This window comes from Danio aesculapii, chromosome 23 (genome assembly GCF_903798145.1).
Source record: "Danio aesculapii chromosome 23, fDanAes4.1, whole genome shotgun sequence".
NCBI lineage: Eukaryota > Metazoa > Chordata > Actinopteri > Cypriniformes > Danionidae > Danio > Danio aesculapii.
In genome coordinates, this window is record NC_079457.1 from 40,730,314 (window position 1) to 40,755,520 (window position 25,207).

Genomic DNA, 25,207 nt, shown 5'->3' on the forward strand with positions numbered 1-25,207 from the left:
TGTGATAAACTGGCTCTAAATGGGGCTTTCATTAGAACACAGCAGCGATCTGTAGGGGGTCAAGCGCTGCCCTCAGACAGACTTGTGGGATTGAGGAGGCTTGCGGAGATTTGTAAGCCATATGGAAGAGAATAGAGCCAAACAGACAGGAGTTTTCAGCAAATAACACTGAGACAGAGCTCCACCGGTTTCTGCCGAAGACACTGATGAACTCTGAATCCAAAGTCAACAAGCGGAATGAAAGGAAAAGACAGATAAGGGAGGACAAATGTGTTGAGGAAAAAGAGACAGGGAAAAGCAAAAGAAGTAATCCAACAGCACACAAAATGGAACGATTCATTATAATTGACCGCAGCAAACATGCATTAACATGCATTAACATGCAAAGTGCACATGAGGTGTTTTTACGTTAACATCTAAGTCTAATTAAGAAATCGGTTGTACTTTATTTAGTTTTTGAAATATAATTTACAAGTGTGGCACGGTGGCTCACGGGTTAGCACTGTCGCCGCACAACAAGAAGGTCGCTAGTTCAAGTTCCTGCTGGGTTAGTTGGCATTTCTGTGTGGAGTTTGCATGTTCTCCCTGTGTTCACGTGGGTTTCCTCCGGGTGCTCTGGTTTCCCCCAGAGTCCAAAGACATGTGGGACAAGTGAATTTGTTAAACAAAATTGGCCTTAGTGAATGTGAGAGTGAATGGGTGTTTCCCTGTACTGGGTTGCGGCTAGAAGGGCATCTGCTGTGTAAAATATATGCTGGAATAGATGGTGGATCAATCCGCTGTGGCAAATATTCATTCATTCATTTTCTTTTCGGCTTAGTCCCTTTATTTATCTGGGGTCTCCGCAGCGGAAATGAACCGCCAACTTATGCACCATATGTTTTACGCAGTGGATGCCCTTTCAGTTGCAACCCATCACTGGGAAATATCCATACACACCCATTCACTCATACACTACGGCCAATTTAGCCTACCCAATTCACCTGTACTGCATGTCTTTAGACTTGTGGGGGAAACCAGAGCACCCTGAGGAAACCCACACTAACACGGGGAGAACATGCAAACTCCACACAGAAACGCCAACTGACCCAGCCGGGGCTCAAACCAGCGACTTTATTGCTGTGAGGCGATTGTGCTACCCACTGCACTGTGGCGAATAATATAATATTATTATTATATAATATAATGCAATAAATCTCTATATGAATGTATCATATTCACGAACGGTCAATATTATTTGAAGTACCCAGATGAGGCAGTGTTGTTAGTTTCAACAGTTCGTCACCTTGGAATTATAAGGTTCCATCTGCGTTCTGAATGATTTTGAGATATTGAGCTTCAAAGTTTTTGCATTCCATATAGCAAACAGTATGTGTGTAACATTTGTTTTTTTAAATAGAAAGTCTAAAATGTAAGTTTTAAAATGTAAACAACTTATAAAAAAATCCCATAATAAAAATAAGTTGTCATTTAAAAGGAATATGTCAATAACTCAATTTTGACAATGTCAGATAGAACATTTTCTAAGGTGATGAGTTGTTATCTGGGATTATTTCACTGCTGTCTGGAATACTCAATTATCATTAGCCAGTCTCAGCATTTCAAGGCGTGTTATTCAGAGATAACAACTGCTAAATAACGCAGGCTCATCGTTGAACTTCAAATTATCTTGACCATCAGTGAATATGTTCACATCCATCTATAATATGTATCTGCTTGTCTGCTGTCTTTGAATGTTATTCATTGTTTGGCGCCACCTTGTGACCGATTAATACATAGCTTATTATATGCTTTAATCAGCCATATTGGTTTCTGACAGCTTTGTCTTTAATTAAATTTTTAATAAACCATTATGGCTCAAAACAATATTTTGGTTCTAATTTTGTAAGCTTTGTGGCAAGTAGCCGTTTATTAAGCTGGTGAAGTACATCCAGGCGGTTGTTATCACAGAATAAAGCCTTTCAATCTTATACAACAATAAGCCAATCAGACTGTCAGACTTTATTCTGCGATAACAACAGCCTGCGATAATAACTTTATCCTTTACATAACATATCCTGGAATGTTGTGATTGACCAATCAGTATCAAGTATTCCAGAGAGCCAGGTAATAATATGGCACAACGTACCTCCAGTCAATTTAAACAATTCAATTTCAACAGGTTGTTTTTCTAAATAACAACAGCTGTTATTTTCTCAGCTGCAGAATATGAAACAACAGGTCGATAACTGATCTGGTGACGTCATTGTGATCCCAAACATTTCACCTGAGAATTATGTCTTTCTTTGAGCCCGCAGGAGATCTGTTCAATCATGAGCACTGAATAAAGCGTGATTTCTCCTGGTTGTCTGTGGATCTTCATTATGACAGAAGACTCTCTCCCTCAAGCTTCCTGAACGCAGCGCCACATAAAAGAGCAAGCGGAGGCTTGTTAGAGAGGAATCATTAGTATGAGTGTCCTCTCCCTGCCTGTTTCACAGCTCTCCAATTCACCAAGGAGAACCTTCCTTTTTATGGCTTCATTATTTAGTATATTGTTCAGCACTGAATTCCTTTCATTTAAACCTTTGCTTTAACCGTAATCTCATTCTCCTTATCGTATTCAACTCCTTTGGCTCATTCTAAAATAAAACATTTACATAATTAAATTGTTGAAGCTTTTTTATGCAATTAAATAAGCGTGAGCCTTCAAAGCAAAAAAAAAAAAAAAAAAAAAAAATAGTTGGAATGGATTTGGTCAAATAATCCCTTTGTCCAAATTAATTTAGTTATGCCTACTAAACGCAGTGAAAGAGAGAAGGACTGAGCAGGACTTAAACTCGGGCACTATGAGCCATTTGCATTCAAGCAAATTTTAATCCTCATTAATGTGCACACAACACCCAATATTGACAGAAAAACACAGAATTGTTGACATTTTTGCAGATTTTTGCAGATTAAAAGAAAAATTTGAAATATTACATGGTCACAAGTTTTCAGACTCTTTGCTCAGTATTTAGTAAAAGCACTATTTTGATCTAATACAACCATGAGTCTTTTTGGGAAAGATTTTTTTGGGAAGTTTTTCACACCTGGATTTGGGGATCCTCTTCATTTCTGTCAGGTTGGATGGTAAACATTGGTGGACAGCCATCTTTAGGTCTCAAGCTTCAGTCACACTGCACTTTTCTCCCCATAGACTTCCATTTATACGCACGCAAATGCATCAGACCGGAAACGCAAGGTTGTGCGTCAAGTTTCGCAGTTCGCTAAGTTGCAAAGTTCAAGCTTGGTGAACTCTGACCTGCGAAATCACATCACTTGACTGCGTGAGACCAATCGAAGATCAAAACATGACCTCGCTGGACAGAAATTTAAAATATGGACCAATCACTTGCTTTTTTAAATGTCTACTCATCTTGTTTAATCCCGTCCCTTTTCGCAGCGCCGTAAAACAGAATTTCGCAAGCTCAAACTCTAGCGTGACCGCAGCTTTATGTAAGGTCTTATATAGACAGGTAAATAAATATAAATAAATAAATAAATAAATAAATATAAATATTAGATGAAAAACTACAAAAACTAAAATGGAAATAATTGCAAAATTACTAAAACAATTACCAGAAATAATTCAAATGTAAATATAAACGTGAAAAAATAAATACACGCAATTTAAATAGGAACTAAATACATGAAAAAAAGAAAGTTAATTAAAAAAACACTGCAAGAACTCCACAGATACAGCTGTGTCCAGTCCATGCAAATCAGTTAAAGTTTACCATATTAAAACATATTACAAATGCTCATCAAGATATATATTTGACAATTTCCAGCATCATTTGAACATTTAATAAATGACAGCTGCCATGATCAAATATATAATCATCAAAAGCTCTTACCGTACTTCTGTTTAACATGCTTCCTTGAAACAATAACAATTTCACAGCGGCTGAACCAGGAATTCTTCATATAAGATGCAATCAATAAAAGCCTACTTTACATAAGAAGAGTGTTTACACTGAAAGGAAATTTAATTCAATCACTTCATTGAAATGCTTTGCAAGGTAACACCACAAACTAATTAAATGAATTTGGCCCCAGTGGGTTCCAGCGACTAACAGCTCTTATCCCACAATCCTGCAGTCAAATATTTTTCTGACAATGACACTGATTTCCTACCTAGCTCATATCCGCCTCTTTCTTCTCACATAATTTATCAATAATGATCGCTTGATTGTCCATTACCACTGACAAATTAAACTTACATGAGTGCGATATTAGGCTACAATGCAAAACAATGCACAAGAATTCCTCTCTATTGTAATGCGGGACAACTCATAAATACTCAAAGGGACAGACGTGTGGTCCTGCGTGTGCTGAATGTGGAGATTAGAGAGCAGTAATGTGTAATTGAGGATATGGCCAGTAAACGTGGGCTGGTAATTACACTGGGCGGCTTTTCTCTATGGCCTCTACAGTAATAGCTAAAGTGATAATGGAATTAGTGATTGCCACTTACACAAGAAGGACCGGCGCTAGCCTCCATTAACCGTACGCACACGTACAACAGCACATAGCATTTAAATGCAAATACATCCTTTTAAAAGGAAAAACTGAGCAGGTTACAACCTGTCCCGCTCACGTTATTCCAGGTGCTTTTTATCTAAACAGCTTTATACCTCAGGAAAAAACACGTAGGATCTAAAAATGCAGGTGTGTAAACATCCAGGAACCTTTTTACTTTCATATTGATTTTTTTTCTCCTTCAGCCCTTCGATGTTTGTCCCTTTGCCTGAGTGTAACGGATAGAGACGTTCGTGTAGCAGAATATCATTTAGGAGGTCAGAGAGAACGACCTTTATAACAGGAGAACAGATCAGACTTCATTCAATGTCCTGAGTGTGACAAACACGTTCCAGCACACACTCAAAGAAAATAAAATGAGAACGCGACAGAAGATGAGAGAGAGCCAGTAACATTTATCTTTTGTGATAAGGCCTGGTGGACCCGTGGGGGTTTGGCTATTTATGTGAAGATGAGAGAACACTCTTATTTTTGTTAGCGCAATTAAAAGCTCCTCGAGTGGTGCCCCTGGGATGGGGGAAACGTTTCACACAAAACAGAGAATTACAGTTTAATTAAATGCCAACAAGGCTGGAGAAAACCAACACAGAGGAGCGTACACAGCGGGGACCAGAAGTTTCAGAGCGCCAGTGAAAATGTTTCTTTAAAAAATTATGTTTTGGCTAAAAAAAAAACTAGAACAACAACAACAGATTGCATCAATCGTTTTGAGCTACGACAACTAAAATGAAATTATGATCAACTAACATACTACAGAGTTTGATTTAAAACATGCATTCAATAAAGGTGATTACTCAAAAATGTAAATTGCTCCAACCAAAAGCATACAAAAGCTGCTTGAAATGTGTGCACTGCTCTGAATTATGTAATGTTTTGTTATGAGGATGACAAAATAGTTTAACCCCTTAATTGTCACCTCCACTTTTTAAACATAAACATTAATAAAGTAAAGTATACTTCACATTCTTATGTAGTACGAGCAGTTTGGTGGTATTTGATTTAAATTTAGCCTTAAAAAAAAAGTAAAAAAATGTTTACATGTGGATTGCTGTAGCAAAGTAACGCTTTATTCCTTACAGGAGCACTCATGTTGCAAATAAAAAAAAATTTGTTGCTCAGTATTAATTCTCAAAAATCATTTTAAGATATTTTAAGCTTTAAAAATTATATATTGACTGTTAGGATTGCTTCATGTTTAGACTACAATATTATGGGCCCTAACATACACCCAGTGCAATAAGGCACAATATGCGTTTGGCGCGATGTGTTGCTATATTCAAATCAGCGCATCCCTAATTTTTACATTTTGCACCACATTGTTTAAATAGCAAACCCATTTGCATCACTATGTGGACTCATGGGTGTGCCAGTCTAGAATGAGGTGTGTGTTAAGGCACATTGTTGGCACGTTACTATATTGAGAAACTAAAATAGACTGCGCAATTGACCAGCTGAAAGCAGTGCTTTAAAGTTCAGCGCCTTAAACGAGTACACATTGCTTAATACACACAGGATGCACAGCAATACACAAATATCTTTACAATTGAAAAAACTTTAAGGATTAAAATGTTACAAATATTATTATTTTCTACATAAATATAAAAACCACTGCCTCCATGCCTTCATCTTGGGGACTTCTTTCAGTTTATTCATGACAATTTGCTTTTGTATAATGTTATCATTAGCAGTATTATTTATTATATGCATATTTATATTTGCTTTAATAAAAACTAGTTTAGATTTGTCCACCTGTCAGGTTTTGGAGATGTATGCATCACTGGAGCATAAGAATAGGACGTGTGTTTGGATATAACTCCATGGTATAACTCCAGTTTTTTGACCACACTTCGTTATTATTATTGTACATTTATTTGTTTGCTGGAAATTAGAACTGAATTTAGAAATAGTTTTGAAACAAATCTTTGCGCTAAACAAACTAAATTAAATGTGTACTGCAGGCTAATGAATGTCTTCAAAGGAGTGCGTACAACACTGTTTCCTTATCCAATAAAGGAGTAAAGAGTAAAAAGGAAGAGAAAGAGAAAGTAAAGAGTTCAAATGGTGGCTTTATCCGCGTGTGGCAGATGGCCTGTTTAAGTGTTCTCTCGCTAGTCAAATTTTCAGTTTTTCCACTTACAAAGTCTGCCATGTAAATAGCAAATGTGCCATGGCGTGATGCAATTGACTCTTAATGATAATGGGAGATGAGACTCGTATTGGTTTATTCTCAAAACACACCAAAAACTCATTAAGAGAATAAGCACAACCCTGTTAGACCATGCGCCAGGCCACAAAGCGTATTGTTTAAATCCTTAAAATAGTAAAAGTGCATTCGGACACACCCTTAATGCTTTTGCACCATGCGCTTTAGACTTTGCACATAGATCGTTAAAATAAAGCCCTAAGGTTTAAAAATGTAACCACAACTGACCCAATGGAAGTAAATGGGTTTTAATCTATTACGCTTCCTATAACAAGCAACATCAAAAAACATGGTAAAATATGTATATAGAAGACTTTCCAACAATATGTATAGTTTGTCATAATTAGAATAGGATTTCAGGTTAAAGGGTTAAAAATGACATTTTCAGACTGGTCAACGTTAGCCTTCAAGAAGCGCTGGTCAATGTTAAAATGCTTGAGATGGACAATAAAATTATAGTCGATTTCAGAGTTCAAAGAAACACAACTCAAACTCTAGTCCATACACTAGTGTATGTTTGATTTTGAAAGAGAGCGAAATAATACTGAAATAGCAAAAAACTAATAACTATATAGAAACTGTTTTACTACAGAAATGTTAAATGACAACCTGAATTATCTGCTAATGCAAATTATTATATAGCTTTTAACTTATATAACTTTTTCCTGCAATGGAAATTTCATTTTCAGGGCTTTGTTAAAAAAATGGTTAACAGATCATACATTTAATAAATCCACTTTACAAATATAATTTAGTAAAATATGCACAGAAAATACAAGCTTTTTGACTGCCATCCAATCAAACTGGTCTTTACCTGAAATAAAACGTACTTTCCACAGCTACTCTGCTTATCCAGTTCTAGGAAAACACACTGGGAACAAAAAATTCTCTGCCAAAATACCAAATGTATTAAAACAATTTCATTAAATAATTGCAGCTTTCACACACTATTACAAATTATATTATCATTTCTGTGAGCCTCTTCAAAAATCCTAAAACTTGCATTAGCTTTAAAACCCCCCATTTTATGTGGTCTCAGACTTTTACACAGCATTTTAAATCAAAGTGAAAATTAAATCAGTGTGAGTTTCGCATAAATGCCTTCAATAACAAAAAGTGATGTTTTTCCGTGGTTTTATATCTAACTGCGCCTTGAGGATCAATGTACAGTACATTTTATATCCACCGCAGGTTGTTATTTTATGCGTCACATTTTAAATGGCTCATGAACTCTCTTAAAACTGCATGTGGACCAGTCAGCGTAAAGCTGATACTGCTGAATTTTGTGAACTGAATAACACTTCCTATGCTTGGAGGAAGTTGGATAAACATGCAGCGTCCCCCTGTTGATTTCCCCGACACAAGAATAGAGATTAAGAATATGCACCTTATAAGATCAGTGATTGACTAAGCAGTTTTCACAAGGACTTATAGATGGCTTTTACCAGGAGAGCATGCTGTTATACCACAGATTTCCCCCCTGCTGTGCGGTTAGAGAGAGAGGAGCAAATATGTTTCCATCCCTCGGGTCCTGTATGTACAGTGAACGCAGCAACACATCAATCTTTCTCCTGCCTGTCACACAGAGAGGCTGAAGAGATTGAAGCTATCCTGTCAAAGAGGATTCAACCACAGCATCAAAAGAGGAACAGAGAGACGAAGCCATGTAGAGGAGACCAGAATGATGTCAGGACCACTTTCATGATTTGTGATTTCATGACAGATCAAATGTTGATTCTAAAACATCTTGACTATAGACATGGATAATGTTCAAAGGTATTGAAATCATAATATATTTGCATTTGTAGCCAACGTTTTTACCTGCTAATGACAATGTAAAATCTTTAAATGACAATTTGGTACATTTTACATTTTATTTATAGCTATATTTACATATTTGTGATTGACTGTCTAGCATATGTTGGCCCACATTGAATCTATGCGCACAGAAATCCGCAGAAATCGCAGATATTTAGCCCATCATTGAGTCTATGTATTTACTTGTGTAAATGTGTGTAAATTTATATTTATTCAGTTTTTAAATTAATTTTACAAAATTATTGTGATATAATAATAATAAAATTAAAATGCTCATGATTTGTTTACAATACAGTTTGTAAAGTAATGTTTTTAGTCTTTTAGTAGATATATTATATGAGAGACTTGCTTTGTTTACCAAATAAGTAGATTTGCATTGTAAATAAAATAAAATGTAATATTTTTAATTTCACATATTAAGTTTTTAGTTAAGATATTCCTAAAATTATTCCGCATAAATCTGCAGATTTTTTTCAAAATTCTCAGCAGAAATAGCAAAAAATGTCTGCAGATTCTAAGTATTTGTAATTAATTTGATTGAAAATGATAAACTTCTGGTTAGCAACGCAATGGATGAGATAGGTCTTTGTCCCAATAAGTTGTGTTTATTCCCTAAAACGCTCCTCTAATCTTTTCAGACAAACAATAAAAACTAGCTAAACAACTTGTAAACAACAGTACTAATACAAAATGATCTAAATCTGAGAAAACATCCGAGAAAGAAGCCAACGTAAAAGCCAAAACAACAGGGGCCTCATGTATCAACGCTGCGTATGCGCACAAACTTTGCGTACGGCAGATTTCACGGTCACGTTTGGATTTACTAAAATTGAAATTAACGTGAGAATGTACGTTGGTCCGCACCAATGTCTTTTCAGGCATACGTGTATTTCTTGTGTGTGTTTGTTTTATTTCCATTAGTGAAACCTAGAGGCAATTATGTTAAATTGCACACTACAACGTATCTTTGAGCCGTGCAATGGCAGCTGTATGGGATGGGATCATCCGCATCTCTAGCAGGTATATAAGGTTTCCATACCATGCAGTTGATTAGCAAAACATTAAAGCACAATTTGCAGCGATCGCCGGTTTTCCCAATGTAATCAGAGCGATCTACTGCACACACATTGCTAAAAAGGCGCCATCTGAAGATGAATTTGCATACGTGAATCGGAAACATTTCCATTCAATAAATGTGCAAATAATATGTGATGCTCAAATGCGCTTAACATAATACACACACTTATTAATGATTCCCACTTGTCTTCCTCGTGATGAAGAGTAGGCAAAATATGATATGTAATGGGGGGGAAAAGAAAAATTGGGTCATCAGATGCTGGATTTGAACCGGGTTCATGATCAATCGTGTCAAAACATGTAGCCACGCGCTTTACGATATACGCCACTCACGCTGCTGTTCACTGCTCTCTTTGGTTATGTTGTCTCTGTCAAACTACACTACAAAATTTTAGACCTTTACATCGGACCATTTCTTTTTTAATGCACTCACAGTGCGATGTTCAGACCCCACTGCGTTAACCGCATCAGCTAAACTCTCCCACTCTATTTTTTTTCTTTTATTATTAATTCCGGAGGACAAACTTGCAAATAACACCATTTTTCTACCTTCGAAAGGAGCCCCTCTAATTCACAATCTGTTCAAAGTTACTCTTTTTGCTTGCTTTTGTCATTGCTTTTTCATTTGGTTTTGCCAAAGTAGACTCATTACCATATTAATTAGGGGGAGGAGGCAGGGAGGGGTTTTGCGCTCGTGTGCTCAGTTTCACGTTAATTCGGAAGTACAAAGAGAATATGTGTGGGATTCCACATACGCAGTGTTTCATACATCTGAATTTTTTACTGCGTACGGACATTTACAGCTTTGTGTGTACGCAATGTTTTACTATGAATTCAACGCAAGTCTTTGTACATGAGGCCCCAGGTGAAGTGTACATGGCGGTTCTGTTAGATTTGCTGGGCCTTGGCAACAGATTTCAAGGCCACGATTTCAACATTGAAAACTAATCTTGACAGTGTGCAAGACATGGTATTCGATCATGGAAAACTTTAAATAGTTTGACAACCATATTTATTTTCAAGCTACAGAGTTTTGAATATACATAATAAAAGCCTCACTGACAGCTGTTTATACACCAAGTGTTTGTTCACTTGATCATACTGTCATCTCAAAATCAGGAAAAAAGTTGAATGAAAAACTCAAAATGAAAAAAGTTGTAAGTTTTTACAGCTTCTACTTCTGATTTCATCTGGAAAATGCAGCAAATTTTATGTAAATGGTGTTTTTTATTATTGGAAAAATGTTGGTTAAGGCATGTTTTACCTACAACTCTGGGGGAAAAAAATTAAGCTGATGAACTTTTTTTCCATCCCATGCTCTTATGGTCATGGCTTCTGACCATGTGAGATAAAGTCATGAGCCAAGCTAAGAGGCTCCTGATCATTTTACATTTATAAACATTAAAAAAGTTCATGAGCAGTCGGCTTGAATTCGTGAAGTGTAACAAACTGTCAATCAATCAGAAGCTGACTGATCAGGAGGATAAACTTGCTGAACTGCGAGCACTGGATGACGTGTCATGCATGACAGGGTTGCCAGAGATGATAGTTTACAGTAGACTAAGCTTTATAACTCACGCAGTCACGCACGCACGCATGCACTGTGTAGGTTTACTGATTGTCTGTTGCTGAAGTATCTGTTAAAGAATCTATATTTGTGGCAAACGTTCACATTGTGTATATCAGTAATAAACTTTTATATGATAGAGTGAGAGAAAGAGAGACACACAGAGAGAGAAAGTCTAGCAAAGAAAACAATATCTTCCTCTGTCCATGTTCTTGGTGTGGGATTTGGAGGTAAAGAGATGGATCACTCACCCTGCTCACAATCAAATTCCTCTACAGTGGAGACGAAGTGAGGTCTGGAGTAAAAGTTGTGTGGTCCGGGCTGCTGGAGGCCGCCGAGGCTGAAGAAGGCTCTGTCACTGGCAGAACATGACGAGAACGCTCTGCGGCTGGGGATACACGGGTATCTCGTCCAGCTCTTCATCTCAAGATCGAAAGCCTCGAATGCAGTCACTGGCAGCTTTCCCTGACGCCCACCTGTCGGAGGAGAAAGAAAACATTCCCAAATGATGTTTAACAGAGCAAGGATTTTTTCACAGTATTCCTATAATAGTTTTTCTTCTGGAGAAAGTCTTATTTGTTTTATTTTAGCTAGAATAAAAGCAGTTTTAATAAAAAAAACATTTTAAGGTCAATATTATTGTCATGATCACCTGTGATCCAGCCAGTGCAGATCGCTGGTAAACACACAGATCACATAGTACTACAAATCTGCTGGGAAATGGACTGAAAGAACCAGTCATGCACCACACACAACCGGTTCCTGATCCTGACTGATTGCAAACACACAGCTGATGCTGCTCAAGTACTGATTACACACACATATACATACGGCTCACTTTGAGACACTCATTGCTGACTCTTGTCTACTGTTTATATGACACTACAATGCGTTTTCCTTTGTCTTGCTTTGCTGTGTTTTTGATCCTCGCCTTGTTTATTTGTTTATTCCTGTCTGCTGCCTGCCTTTTACCATCTGCCTGGCTCTTAACTACGATTCTGGACTGCCTGTATACATCTGTTTGCTCTGTTTACCATTGCTTGCCTGACCATTCTAATAGTCTAATCTGTTACAATTATTATCCCTCTTTAGCAGTATTTTTTTCGATTGTCAACAGAACAAACCATCGTTACCCAATGACTTGCCTAATTACCCTAACTTGCCTAAGTAACCTAATTAATCTAGATTAAGCCATTAAATTGCACTTTAAGCTGAATACTGGTATCTTGAAAAATACCTAGTAACAATACTGTATGTACTGTCATTATAAAAAATGTTATCAAAAACTATTATGTTTAGAAATGTATTGAAAAAAAAAACTTTCCGTTAAACAAAGAATTGCAGGGGCTAGTAATTCAGACTTTAATTGTATAAATAGATATATAAACATACATAAAACTAATAAAAGATACTGATAAATTAACTGAAATGAAATAATACCTTGACAAAATAAATAATACTATTTCAGAATTAATAAAGCACTGATCCTGAAAATCTGTGACTGTATAAGGAAGTAACTGTAGATGGAGCTTCTTGCACATCAGCCATCAGTCAAGCCCAGACATCAGTCAAGACATTAGTCAAGCCCATGTTTATACAGAAAAATATAGTAATTCTTGACAAAAATGTATGCTCAACATGTTTAACAATATATCTTTACTATTGTATTACTGCTTCAAAAACAGAATGCAGAAGCATCGCATAAGTATTTATACACTTACATGTGCCATATATGATTTCACGCTTATAGTTTGGTTCTCTTGCTTAGCTTGGTCTGTGTCAAAAATATGACTTCATACATTTTTATGACAGAAACGGAAGATATAGAACTGTTCCATTTGTGTTTTATTGATTATATGTTTGTTTAAACAATTATTTTATTCTTATTAATAAAAAGTATGCAACAAGTGTTAATTTAAACTATGCAAAGACAGTTTCATAATTTAAATTTATTTAATTCTATAATAACAAAAAAACAACAACAAAAAAAAATATATATATATGGTCAACACATTTCTAAACGTAAGTTTTATTAACTCATTTCTAATAACTGATTTAATTTATCTTTGCCAAGATGACAGTAAATAATATTTTGCTAAATTTTTTTCAAGACACTTCTATACAGCTTAAAGTGACATTTAGGTTAACTAAGCAGGTTAGGGTAATTAGGCAAGGCATTGTATAAAGATGGTTTGTTCTATTGACATTATTCTACAATGTGGAAGTGCGCTCGTTTTTGCGATTGTTTTAGAACTTTCGATTCAGTTGCCTATGGGAGAAATCACTAGAAATAATAAATGGCAGAAAACGATCAAACTACTCGCTCTACAAACAAGTGTTTGCATGACTATACATAAAAAGTAGAATAATATAATACAAAAAGATCAGTTTGCAACATCAAGCAGCAAAACGAGCTGTTTTTAACCTCTAAAAATTAATGGAAGTGAATGAGACCGGAAGTTTCGAGCCAAAAAGATTCAAATGGCTGCGCCCGCTCATACGCGGAGAATAAGGTGAATAGACTATCAAAAAAAAAAAATAGCTTAAAGGGGCTAATAATTTTGACCTTAAAATGGTTCTTAAAAAATTAAAAAATGCTTTTATTTTAGCCTGAATAAAACAAATAAGACTTTCTCCATAAGAAAAAAATATTATCAGACATACTGTGAAAATTTCTTTGCTCTGTTAAACATCATTTGGGAAATATTTAAAAAAGGAAAAAAAATTCAAAGGGGGGCTAAAAAATCTGACTTTAACTGTATATATATATATATCTATATATCTATATATATATATATAGATATATATATATAGATATATATATATAGATATAGATATATATATCTATATATATATATCTATATATATATATATCTATAAATATATATATCTATATATATATATATATCTATATATATATATATCTATATATATATATATATATATCTATATATATATATATCTATATATATATATATATATATATATATATATATATATATATATATATATATATATATATACATACAGTGCTTCACACATTGACTTTACTTGGGCAGGTCACCCAGGTATATTAACGGCTGCCCAAGTATATTTGGTGGTGACACATGAATAATACTATTATTATCATCCTTTTACATTTTTCTTCATTCGTCCAAGAATATCGATTAACCAGTGAAAGAACTTCTCTCGCTCTGCATGTTTCCTACTGCTGGTTCTGTGTGTGTCAACACCCACACAGACAATCTCACGTGCTCTGCATACCCATAGAGATGCACCTTTTGCGTCAAAATGTGTCGGACCGTAGTTTCTGAATCTCTTAAAATATCAGCGATTTGGGTTTTACTTTGCTCTCTAAAGTTGCCGTTATTTGAGAGAGAGAGAGAGAGAGAGAGAGAGCAGCCTTTACCTGTCAGTGGGTGCATATATATATATATATATATATATATATATATATATATATATATATATATATATATATATATATATATATATATAAAAAGCAAAACTGAAATGTGTTCACAAACTAATTACAAAAATAAAGCTACCCAATTTTAAAACCTTATTGAAATAAAAAACTAATTTACAAATGCAAAACTATAATAGCCTTGGAGTGTGGTTATTCTCTGATAGTACTCAGTCAGGTCTGTCCCTGCTGGGAGTCAGTGTGTGCACGATTACCACATGTCACAGCTCACTGACAACACTTTGGTCTCCTCAGACAAGCTGACAGGCTTTGCCATTATTGAGGCTCTGACACACAAAGCACACACGCACACAGACGCAAATATGCAGCACACCTACAGTCATACACAGACTCATTTAAATGTATTCATTTAGCAGATGCTTACAAATGAAGCTCTGAACGAGCGTGACACTTCAGAATGCAGCACAAATGATTCATTCTATGGAGAGAGTCCCACATGCACAATCAAATAATAAAGACATTGAAAGTCACATTTGGTACAATGCATCTCTGGTGACGGCTAACTGTTTGATTCTGTTGGGTTAATGCACATGGCAGAAGCTTTTAATCCAAGCAAATCCACAGTCTTTGTATTGCTGGTACGATAGCTTATTGTTTACACTAGACTCAAAAATGTAGTAGAGTTGACAAATTATTTATTATTGACTGATTTACCTGAGTTCATTCATTCAATTTTTTTTCAGCTTAGTCCCTTCTGGGGTCGCCACAGCGGAATGAACCGACAACTTATCCAGCATATGTTTTACGCAGCGGATGCCTTTTCAGCTGCAACCCATCACTGGGAAACATCCATACACACTTATTCACACACATACACTACGGACAGTTTTAGCTTACCCAATTCACCTTTACCACATGTTTTTGGACTTGGGGGAAACCAGAGCACCCGGAGGAAACCCACGTGAACATGGGGAGGACATGCAAACTCCACACAAAAATGCCAACTGATCCAGCCGAGGCTCAAACCAGCAACCTTCTTGCTGTGAGGCAAACGTGCTACCCACACCGCCACTGTGCAGCCCCTGACTCACCTGAGTGAGATTTCTATTTCAAATACTTGTCGTTAATTGAACTTCCTATTCATTCAAGAATCCTAAAAACAATGTGCATTTACCTCAAAATGAATTTTTTAATTTTCTGACTTGCAGACCAAAGAAAATAAAAGAAAGAAGACGTTTAGCTGAAACCATGTTCCTTGGTGATTCTTAAAAGAGCACTCCACTTTTTTTTGGAAATAGGCTCAACAGTATTTTTAAACTACTCTGCCAATTTCTGGGTCTGGAGGAAACTCTTTTAGCTTAGCTTAAGGCAAGGCAAAGCAAAGCAAGACAAGGCAGGGCAAGGCAAGGCAAGGCAAGGCAAGGCAAGTTTATTAATATAGCACATTTCTTACACAACGGTAATTTAAAGTGTTTTGCATAAACAAGAATAAAAGAAACAAAATCAAAATCAAAAACAGATAAAACAGTTAAAACAGGTTTTAAAGCATAGCATTGATCATTGAATTGGATTATTGAATAGATCACTGAAACCGATTTTCAGGTGCTGTATAATATCCAACCCAGGCTCATTATGGATATGTACCCCTATATACATTTCTGGAGAGCACGAAATATGTCCCAGGAGCTATAATTTTTTGTAGTTTTTGTTTTCACTAATCCACCAGGGCCGATGTGTACACTTTTACAGATCTCAAATTTCTCCTTTGAGTGTTAGTCGCACCTGCTCTTTTTCGCATAAATCTACCAGAGGACGCTGACGATTGACTGACTGACTGACTGGCCGACCGATCACCCCACTGACACCCTTCCCTAATCCCAAATGATAGTGTTTTCAAAAGCACCAGTTGACCCGTGCCCAACCCCTTCCCTAAATCCAACCGACAAAGTTTTCAAAAGCCATCCAGAAAAAGAAAAGCCCACCTGTAGGCTGTCTGATTTTTACCATGCTTTCACCCTGTTATTTACTTGTTTATTTTATTTATTTGAATTTTGTATCTGTTTTACCTGCATGCTTTCTGGAACTGCTCTCAAGTACACCAACGTACACAGAAAGCCATAGGGAAAATTAGTAACAGCCACGCACACGGAGGTAAGCTACAGAAAAGAAACAGAAGCCGCATGCACCGCCCCGTAGTGTCCGTTTTTATGTAGCTCTGACTACATAATTTGCGCTCTCCAGAAATGTATATGGGGTATGTAATCACATTGAGCCTGTGTTGATAATATGATTACGCCTGCAGCAGCAGTTCCTTGATTATTATGCCAGAATGAGAGCATTTTTGCTCATTTTTAAGGGAGATGATAATGGTCTAATCCAATTCAATGATCTATGCTAAGCTAAGCTAAAAGTGCTCCCGCCACACCCAATGATTGGCTGAACGAATTAAAAAATGTTAAAATTCAACTGTTTAACTTTTAAATGGGGGGTGGGGGTAGGGGGGTTGAATGAACTGTTGAAATGACCTGTTCTTTTAATGAACTGTTGAAATGACCTGTTCTTTTAAACGCAACTCAAAGGCGCTTTAAAAAAACAACAAAAACAATTGGATTTCGTGTTGGGAATAGTCCGTGATAAATGAAGGAAAAGGTGACCAAAAACCTGTGAGGTAGACACTATCAAATCTGTTTCTATTGCCAATCTCAAAGAACTGGCTAGCAATACAATTTCAATGAGGTGTTTTTGTAATGTGTATTTGTATGTAGAGTATGTCTGAGAAGCTCTTCTCATGGATAACACAGAATCTCTTAGTTGCGCATCTGTGAGTGTGTAGCTACAGTAACACACATTAGTCACAGCAGACTGCATTTTTAATGTGATGAGAAATATGAGGAAAAATGAGGCTGTGATAGATGGAGGTTCATGTCATACTGATATGCATCTTGGTAGAAATCTTTCATTTGATGAAACAGAAAACACAGTCACAGCAGACAAAACAATATGTACATTTTCAACAATATTTTTAGCAAAAGTGGCTTAACATTAGCTTGTACTTTTTGAAAGAATCGCATTTTATTTGATACATGTGGCATTCACATCAAATCAAACATATTCTGAATTAACAACTAAAATTCAAAAGACAAACCATGATTCTTACATCTTACTGAACTAACCAACAACTTCAGAGATCCTTTTAAAATTACTTTCTGTACAGTTAAGTTACAATTTTTACTTTCCATCTTCCTACTTTGGTATATAAAAGTGCTAAACATGAACAAAATATTAAACATATTTTTTTTTTTTTCAAAAGTGAAGGATAATACATGGCTAGGTGTGCATTAAATTATTTTAATGTATGGCATCCATGCAAAATGCATACATTTTATTTACATGTGAGAGCATAATCTTATTCTGATGTGCATTTTTAGTTTGAATCTATTCCTTTCCATCCATTGTTTTATCCAGTATAAAACAGACAGTAATATTTCTCCTTGTTTCCACATCAGCACCGACTGATCTGAAATCAGCGGTTAACAATAGGAAATTATGCACCAAATTAGAATAATTCTATCTACTTCTCACTGCTATGCTGTTATGCTGTGAATTTCCTAGAGCTGTTTAATATCTGCAGTACATGATCAAAATTTGAGAACACACTTATTGAACTGCGTTACTATTATTCATCATCTATTATCGCTCAAACAAGCACCATTGTTATCCTCTGGGGAATGTGGCACCAGTGTGATCATACAAAATGTATTTGCATATACTGGAAAAAAGGTGATTGCACAGGTTTGGATGAATAATGACAAAAGCTTCATTTTGGGTGAATTTAATCAAGTTGATTAATGTTTTTTGTTCTTGTTATCAGAAGTTGTGTTAAACTGAATTGTGATATTTTGATACTAAATGTTGCATAGTTAGTTAATCATTACCTTGAGTTTAATAAGAGTAATGTGTTCATTTATACAAATAATAATTAAAGAGAGCAGGTCACTTTAAGTGTTCGGAAAATGTGTGATGACGTGAATGCTAGACAGGATCACTAGTTTTGGTGAGTGTGAGTGTAGAGAGAGAGGAAAAGGAAGGACACCAATAAAGTATATAAGTTCTATGGCATTTCGAGTCATCTCTACGGACATGACACTAAAGCTTCTGTCACTAGGCAAAAGCAGCCAAACTAGACAGATACAAACAAAGACAAGTTTTAAATCATCTTCCTCTCAAAAAACTAAACTAATTAAAAACTATTAGACTGAAAATCCTCAAAATTGACTTTTGGAAACTACAACATGGAATTCTGCCACAATGTTTGAGTGCTTTTATGAATTGTTCTGCTAAATTTATACCCTAAACACTTTACTTGAAGGTCATGACACCTTTATATTCATGTTATCACACATCATGATTATTAAGGAGATTTAATATATGCTGATGACAACTTTCTTAAGTGTCATTAGCTCAGTTATGTCATTTTAAATGCAAAGATGACATTGTTTGAGTTGTCTTTGTCCTGACAACTAAGATGCAGATGCGCTGCAGTTGCAAGCTAAGCTCCATTGAGTGCATTGTGTCTGACATTGCAAGTCTGATATGCAGTCTCAGCTTGCAAATCCAAGTCTGCATCAAGATACTAGTGGGACAACTTAATATAAACAAATATATCACAACCTGTCTTTGTCTTGGTCAAGACAACCAGACATTACCAAGAGAACATAACTTGTCACAAATTTGTCATAAACATAATTGTCATAAGGGCATTATAATTGTGTTTTGACTATTTTTGATAACTTTTTTCAGTCGAAAAAAACTGAATTTGTAATTCAAACTTCTTATTAAAAGTGTCAATACTCTTTCTAATAATTTGATAACAGCGTGATTAATATTGAATGACATTTAATTACATTTTATGACGTAACTCTGTAGTTCAAGAAAAATATTAATGAAGCTGCTATAAACTCGTGACAATCATAATGGCTTCATGACAATTATGTTTATTACAGATTTATGACAAGTAATGTTGTCTTGTCAAGTAGTCATAATCTTGATTATGTCATAGCAGAAACATCTCAAACAATGTCAACTTTGCGTTTAAAATGACAACTGAGCTTACAACATTTTGGGCCCTATTTTAACTATCTAGGTGCCAAGTCTAAAGAGCATGGCGCAAAAGCATTAAAGACGTGTCTGAATCCTCTTGCGCTGCAGCGCATGGTCTAACAGGGTTGTGCTTATTCTCTTAATGAGCTATGGGTGTGTTTTGAGCATAATGTTCATTAAACCAATCAGAGTCTCATCTCCCATTTTCTTTAAGAGTCATTTGCATCACACCATGGCACATTTGATATGTACATGGCAGATTTTGTAAGAGGAAAAACGGAATGCTTTACTAGGGAGAAAACAGTTAAACAGACCATCTACAGCGCAAGGATAAAGAATGATCCTCCTCCATTCGGCCTCTTTACTTTCTTTTTACTTTACTTTTACTCTTTGCTTTACTTTCGTGGATAAGGAAATGGTGTTGTACGCACTCCACTGAAGACATCTGTTAGCCTACATATTTAATTTCGTTTGTTAAGCGCAAAGATTTGTTTTAAAGGGGTGGTCCACAGTGTATTTTTAAGGCTTGGTTGTGTTAATAAGATGTAAAGCAATGTGTGCTCATGTTTCACTTGAAGGAAATCACGTTATTTTTTCATTAATATTTCCTAGTTCCTCTGAAAGGCCCTCCTTCAAGTGACTCTGATTGGTCAATGTGCTGCCATTCGCGGATCGGCTCCACGCCACGCCCGTACAAGCACACGCTTTTTGTGTAAACAGTCAGTCAACCTCATGCCCGGTCTCTAAAATAACATCTGACTAGTGTCTGTAACAAGTGAAAATGGGGTGCGGCTCCTTTAAAAGAGATCGCTACTCCTTAAACCCAAATGATGCATAGGTGCACAGTGGTATGCTTTTGACATTGGTGACAGCTTTTGTATCTTTTATTCTCAGAGAGTGTCACTGTTAATGTATGCTAGAGATCAGAAAGTATCAAACACTGTCACGTTTCCCAGGAATGTTTTTTTTTCCCACATCCTATTCTTTCCTTCTCAGACGTTCTCTTTCCTTCTCTATGCATTCACAATGTGACTGATCTCCTCCCAGCTTTGGCATTGCTGAGAGCCCTCTGGGACAGAACACAGATCCAGGAAAAAAAAATACACACACACACACACGACAAAACATAAGGAGGAGAGAAAGAACCTGTCTAAGAAACAAGGCAGGAGAGAGAAGAGGTGGCCAGAAAAGGGAAATGCTGTGAAGACAGTGTGAAAAGTGTTAAGGATGTGGAAGCGTGTCTCTATAAGAAAGTGAGGTTAAAGAAGTCCATTTAGGAGGACCTGTTCTCTTGACCTTTGCTGGACACCTCTAATTAACTTCTTTCAGCTCTTTCAGCCTTTCCCCTTCAATCATTAAAGCCTCCATGGTCGAAATTGTAAGAAATTAGTTGAGGGGAACAGGGCAAATACACCAGCAGATTGAACAGAGGTGTGTATGGCTGAGAAATTGAGCTGAGTGATGTGAGGCTGGACAAAACTCAAAGACAGACAGCCACAGCATAGTGCATCATGCACACTTGGCAATCTAAAACACACACACCATCACCATCAATGGAAAATATCACACATGCACTGTCTATAAATCAGAATTTAACAACAAAGAAACAAGGAGAGATTTAATATTTTATAGAAGAGGTCTTTAATGTCAGTCCTCTGACAGACAGACAGTGATGGGACAGAAACCCTGTTACATAATGCACACACCTTAGTGTTGAATTTAAAGCTTGTCCTATACAGCATATGTGCTATATTGATGTATTTACAGTCTAAAATTCATGGTGTTTGCAAAATTCATGAAGATAATCAATACTCCAGTACTGATATATATATATGTATTTTCTTATCTTAATCGTACAGAACTTAACGTATGCTAAACTAATGGAGTGAATTAATTAAATGCTAGCTTCTAAACTTTTATTGACTCAATTAAAATAATACTTGAACATCTGAAGTCATCATGCGCTGCAATATAAAGCTACTGTGCTATTTAAAAACACAGTTGAGTGTGTCAAAAGATTTTTACTCATTTTACTCATTTAAAATGTCTTCAAATGTTTTCATATTTCTTAAGCTGCATTAAAAAACTAAAACATTGTAAAAACTATTAGGACTTTCTAGCATAGTTTCAGAGTCAAATGAATCTTCAATCTAATTTGATCTATTATGATTAATATGATCTAATATGCTAACTTCATGCTAACATTACATATTGAATATTATTAAAGTATTTACTGTCATTTTTGTTCTATTTAATGTGTCCTTCCTAAATAAAAGTAAACATTTTTATTCAAAAATATTATAGAATACAAACTTTTTAAAGATAATATACCTGTTGATAGATCAATAACTTTCTATCGGACAGATTGCTAACAGCACAAGTGGGCAAACATGTCTCATCCTTCCTCACATTCAGAACTGGAGCCCCGCAAGCCTCAGTTTTGAGCACTGTGACTGTGTGCACCTTAAAATATTATATATAAAATGAATGAATATTTTTGTGTTAACGTATTTTAGTAAGTTAATCAAGTTTCAATGTATATTTAATTTTATATTTATACAAATCTATTATAACTCATTTTAACTTTATGATTTAAGTCAACAAATTTAAGTAGATTAAAAAAATAATAATAAATTGCCCCCCAAAAAACTCAAGAATTGTGTTGATTCAGCTTATTTTAAATAAGTACTTTGAACAAGCAGCAAAATATTTTTTTGATTCTAATTTAAAATTACTTGCAAAGTTAAATTAGTTCAACGAAAAAATTGAAGTGACTTTTTTTTTACAGTGTGGCCACTTTCAACTCAACCATCGACGTCAAGTTTGCAGATAACACTGTCATGTTTGTCCTGATATACAACAATTATAAGACTACATGAAGGAGATTTAAAATCCTGGGCATCAATCTTGTACTGAACACCACCTTGACAAAAAATTTAAGTGGACTTATAGCATGTAAAAGGAGTGAAACTACCAGACATTGACTTTCAACTGGAGTCCAGTGGACAGAGTGGACAGTTTTAGCTACCGAGCTGTACACATCACACAGGCCTGTCATGATCCTGCCACATCAACAACAGGGTGACTCTACCATGTCTCTACCATCTCAGACACTTAAAGGGCCTTAAACTGCTGTCTCAGGTGCTAACAACGTTTTACACCCGCAACACTGAGGGCATCCTGACTGAAGCATCACTGTCTGGTTTGAGAACAGCACCTAACAGGACAGTTGGGTGATATGATAAGCTGAGCGTATAGCATCCACACTGAACTCCCTGACCTGGAGACGTTCTACTGCAAATAGAGTTGGAGCAAGGCCAGGAAGATATTGAAGGACTTTATAAATATTAACAATGGATGTTTTTCTCCGCTGTGATTAGGGAAGTGCTTTTGCTCCCTAAAACCAAACTCAGCACAACATGCACTTTATAATAAAAAACTATATACATTTACATTAAGCCATACATTTCATCATATTGTGATATTTGTTCTCATGTAAGTTAATATAACTTAATGCAAATGTAATTTTTTTCTCCTGTTTTCTCTATATATACCTTTTATTCTGTATCCTTTATTTTTGATGTTCATTTACAATTGGTCATGTTGACCGTATATAACAAGAACAGAAGCATTTCACCACATTTCACACTTTTATTGTGACATAAAATTTGAATTTGATACTTGAATTGAAACTTTTTTGCTGATAATCTAACTAAATAATGTCTCTTTGTAGTGGCACAGAAAATTTGATTGCTAAACTGGCTAAGTCGCTAATGCTTAGAGCTAAAAACAATTCTGTTTTCTGGTCCATATACACATATTTTACTATCATTCATTCATTAATTTTCTTTTCGGCTTAGTCCCTTAATATATCCAGCATAAGTTTTACGCAGCGGATGCCCTTCCAGCTGCAACCCATCACTGGGAAAGATCCATACACATTCATTCACACATATACACTACAGACAATTTAGCTTACATAATTCACCTCTACCGCATGTCTTTGGACTTGTGGGGGAAACCGGAGCACACAGAAATGCCAACTGACCCAGCCAAGGCTCAAACCAGCCACCTTCTTGCTGTGAGGCAACAGCACTACCTACAGTACCACCGTGTCGCCATATATTTCACTATATTTAAAGTAAACTATTAATTCATGCATTTTTCCTTCGGATAAGTCCCTGATTTATCTGGGGTTGCCACAGCAGAATGAACCATCAACTACTCTAGCATGTTTTATGCAGCAGATGCCCTTCCAGCCACATATTCACACATATTTTAACTATGTTTAATGTGGAATTTCTCTCAACATCAGTGTATTGAAACATGGAAGATAGAAATAGAATTGTGCAAGTCAGTAAATCGAATGCCTCTAGGTCTAGTCCCTGTATACAACATGGTATTAAAATGCCTTTGTGTTGATCTAATCATCACCATCTATCCTACTAAAAAAGTCCCAAACTTTACACCTTTACAACATTCAGTGTTCCCCATGATCAGCTGCTAAATTCAAATCCGCTTTCCTTTTATCACAATTCATCAGTGTTTTCGAATAAATAACATTTAATGTGGGTTTCAGACTTTTAAATATGCACAAATATTGTTCTGGCAGAACAAAACATTATCGGTTTGTAAAACAATCACTGATTGAATATTGACTGACTGAATAATTATCATTTTAAAGGAGGAAGTTTAACCTCCCAAAGGAGCTGCTGAAACAGTTTTACACCTCCATCATTGAATCAGTCATCTGCACATCAATAACTGTCTGGTTTAGCTCAGCTAATAAATACGACCTCCAAAGACTACGTCGAATAGTTCGGACTGCTGAGCGAATCACTGGTACAACCCTTCCTACTCCCCAAGAACTGTACTTATCCAGAGCGAGCAGAAGGGCTGCCAAAATCACTCTGGACCCCTCACACCCAGCACACTGCCTCTTTGAACTTTTACCTTCTGGTCGACGCTACAGAGCACTGCGCACCAGAACAGCCCGACACAGAAACAGTTTCTTCCCTCAGGCAATCCATCTCATGAACACTTGATGATAATAATTGTGGAACCAACATCACTACTTGCCATACACTTTTATACACATATACACTTATTTAACAACACACTTTACATGCCAATTTGCACATAACAGCTGCACATATAACGTTGTATATAGTAATAAACATGTACATACACTTGTCAATCTGTATATTTGCACTCACTACTTACTTCTATTTTTTTTAAATAAATTTTTTATCTGTTTTTTGTCCTGTCTCTGTAATCCTGTTGCACTGTAGAAGCTCTATCACGAAAACAAATTCCTAGTATGTGTGAACATACCTGGCAATAAAGCTCTTTCTCTTCTCTTCTCTTTTACACATAATCTGATGATGTGCTTAATTCAACTCATGCAAATTCATGCTGTTTAGGTAACTAGAACTGTTACTCTTTTCTTCTA

The 25,207-nt window shown here is 35.9% G+C and overlaps 1 protein-coding gene across 1 annotated transcript in view; it reads right to left on the minus strand.

Moving 5' to 3' along the window:
• klhdc8b (kelch domain containing 8B) overlaps positions 1-25,207 on the minus strand; it is a 236,755-nt gene that overhangs the window by 52,684 nt on the left and 158,864 nt on the right. The window contains exon 5 of the mRNA XM_056449548.1: positions 11,480-11,704. Within this exon, the coding sequence (XP_056305523.1) occupies positions 11,480-11,704 (225 nt within the window). The remainder of the gene's footprint in view (positions 1-11,479; positions 11,705-25,207) is intronic.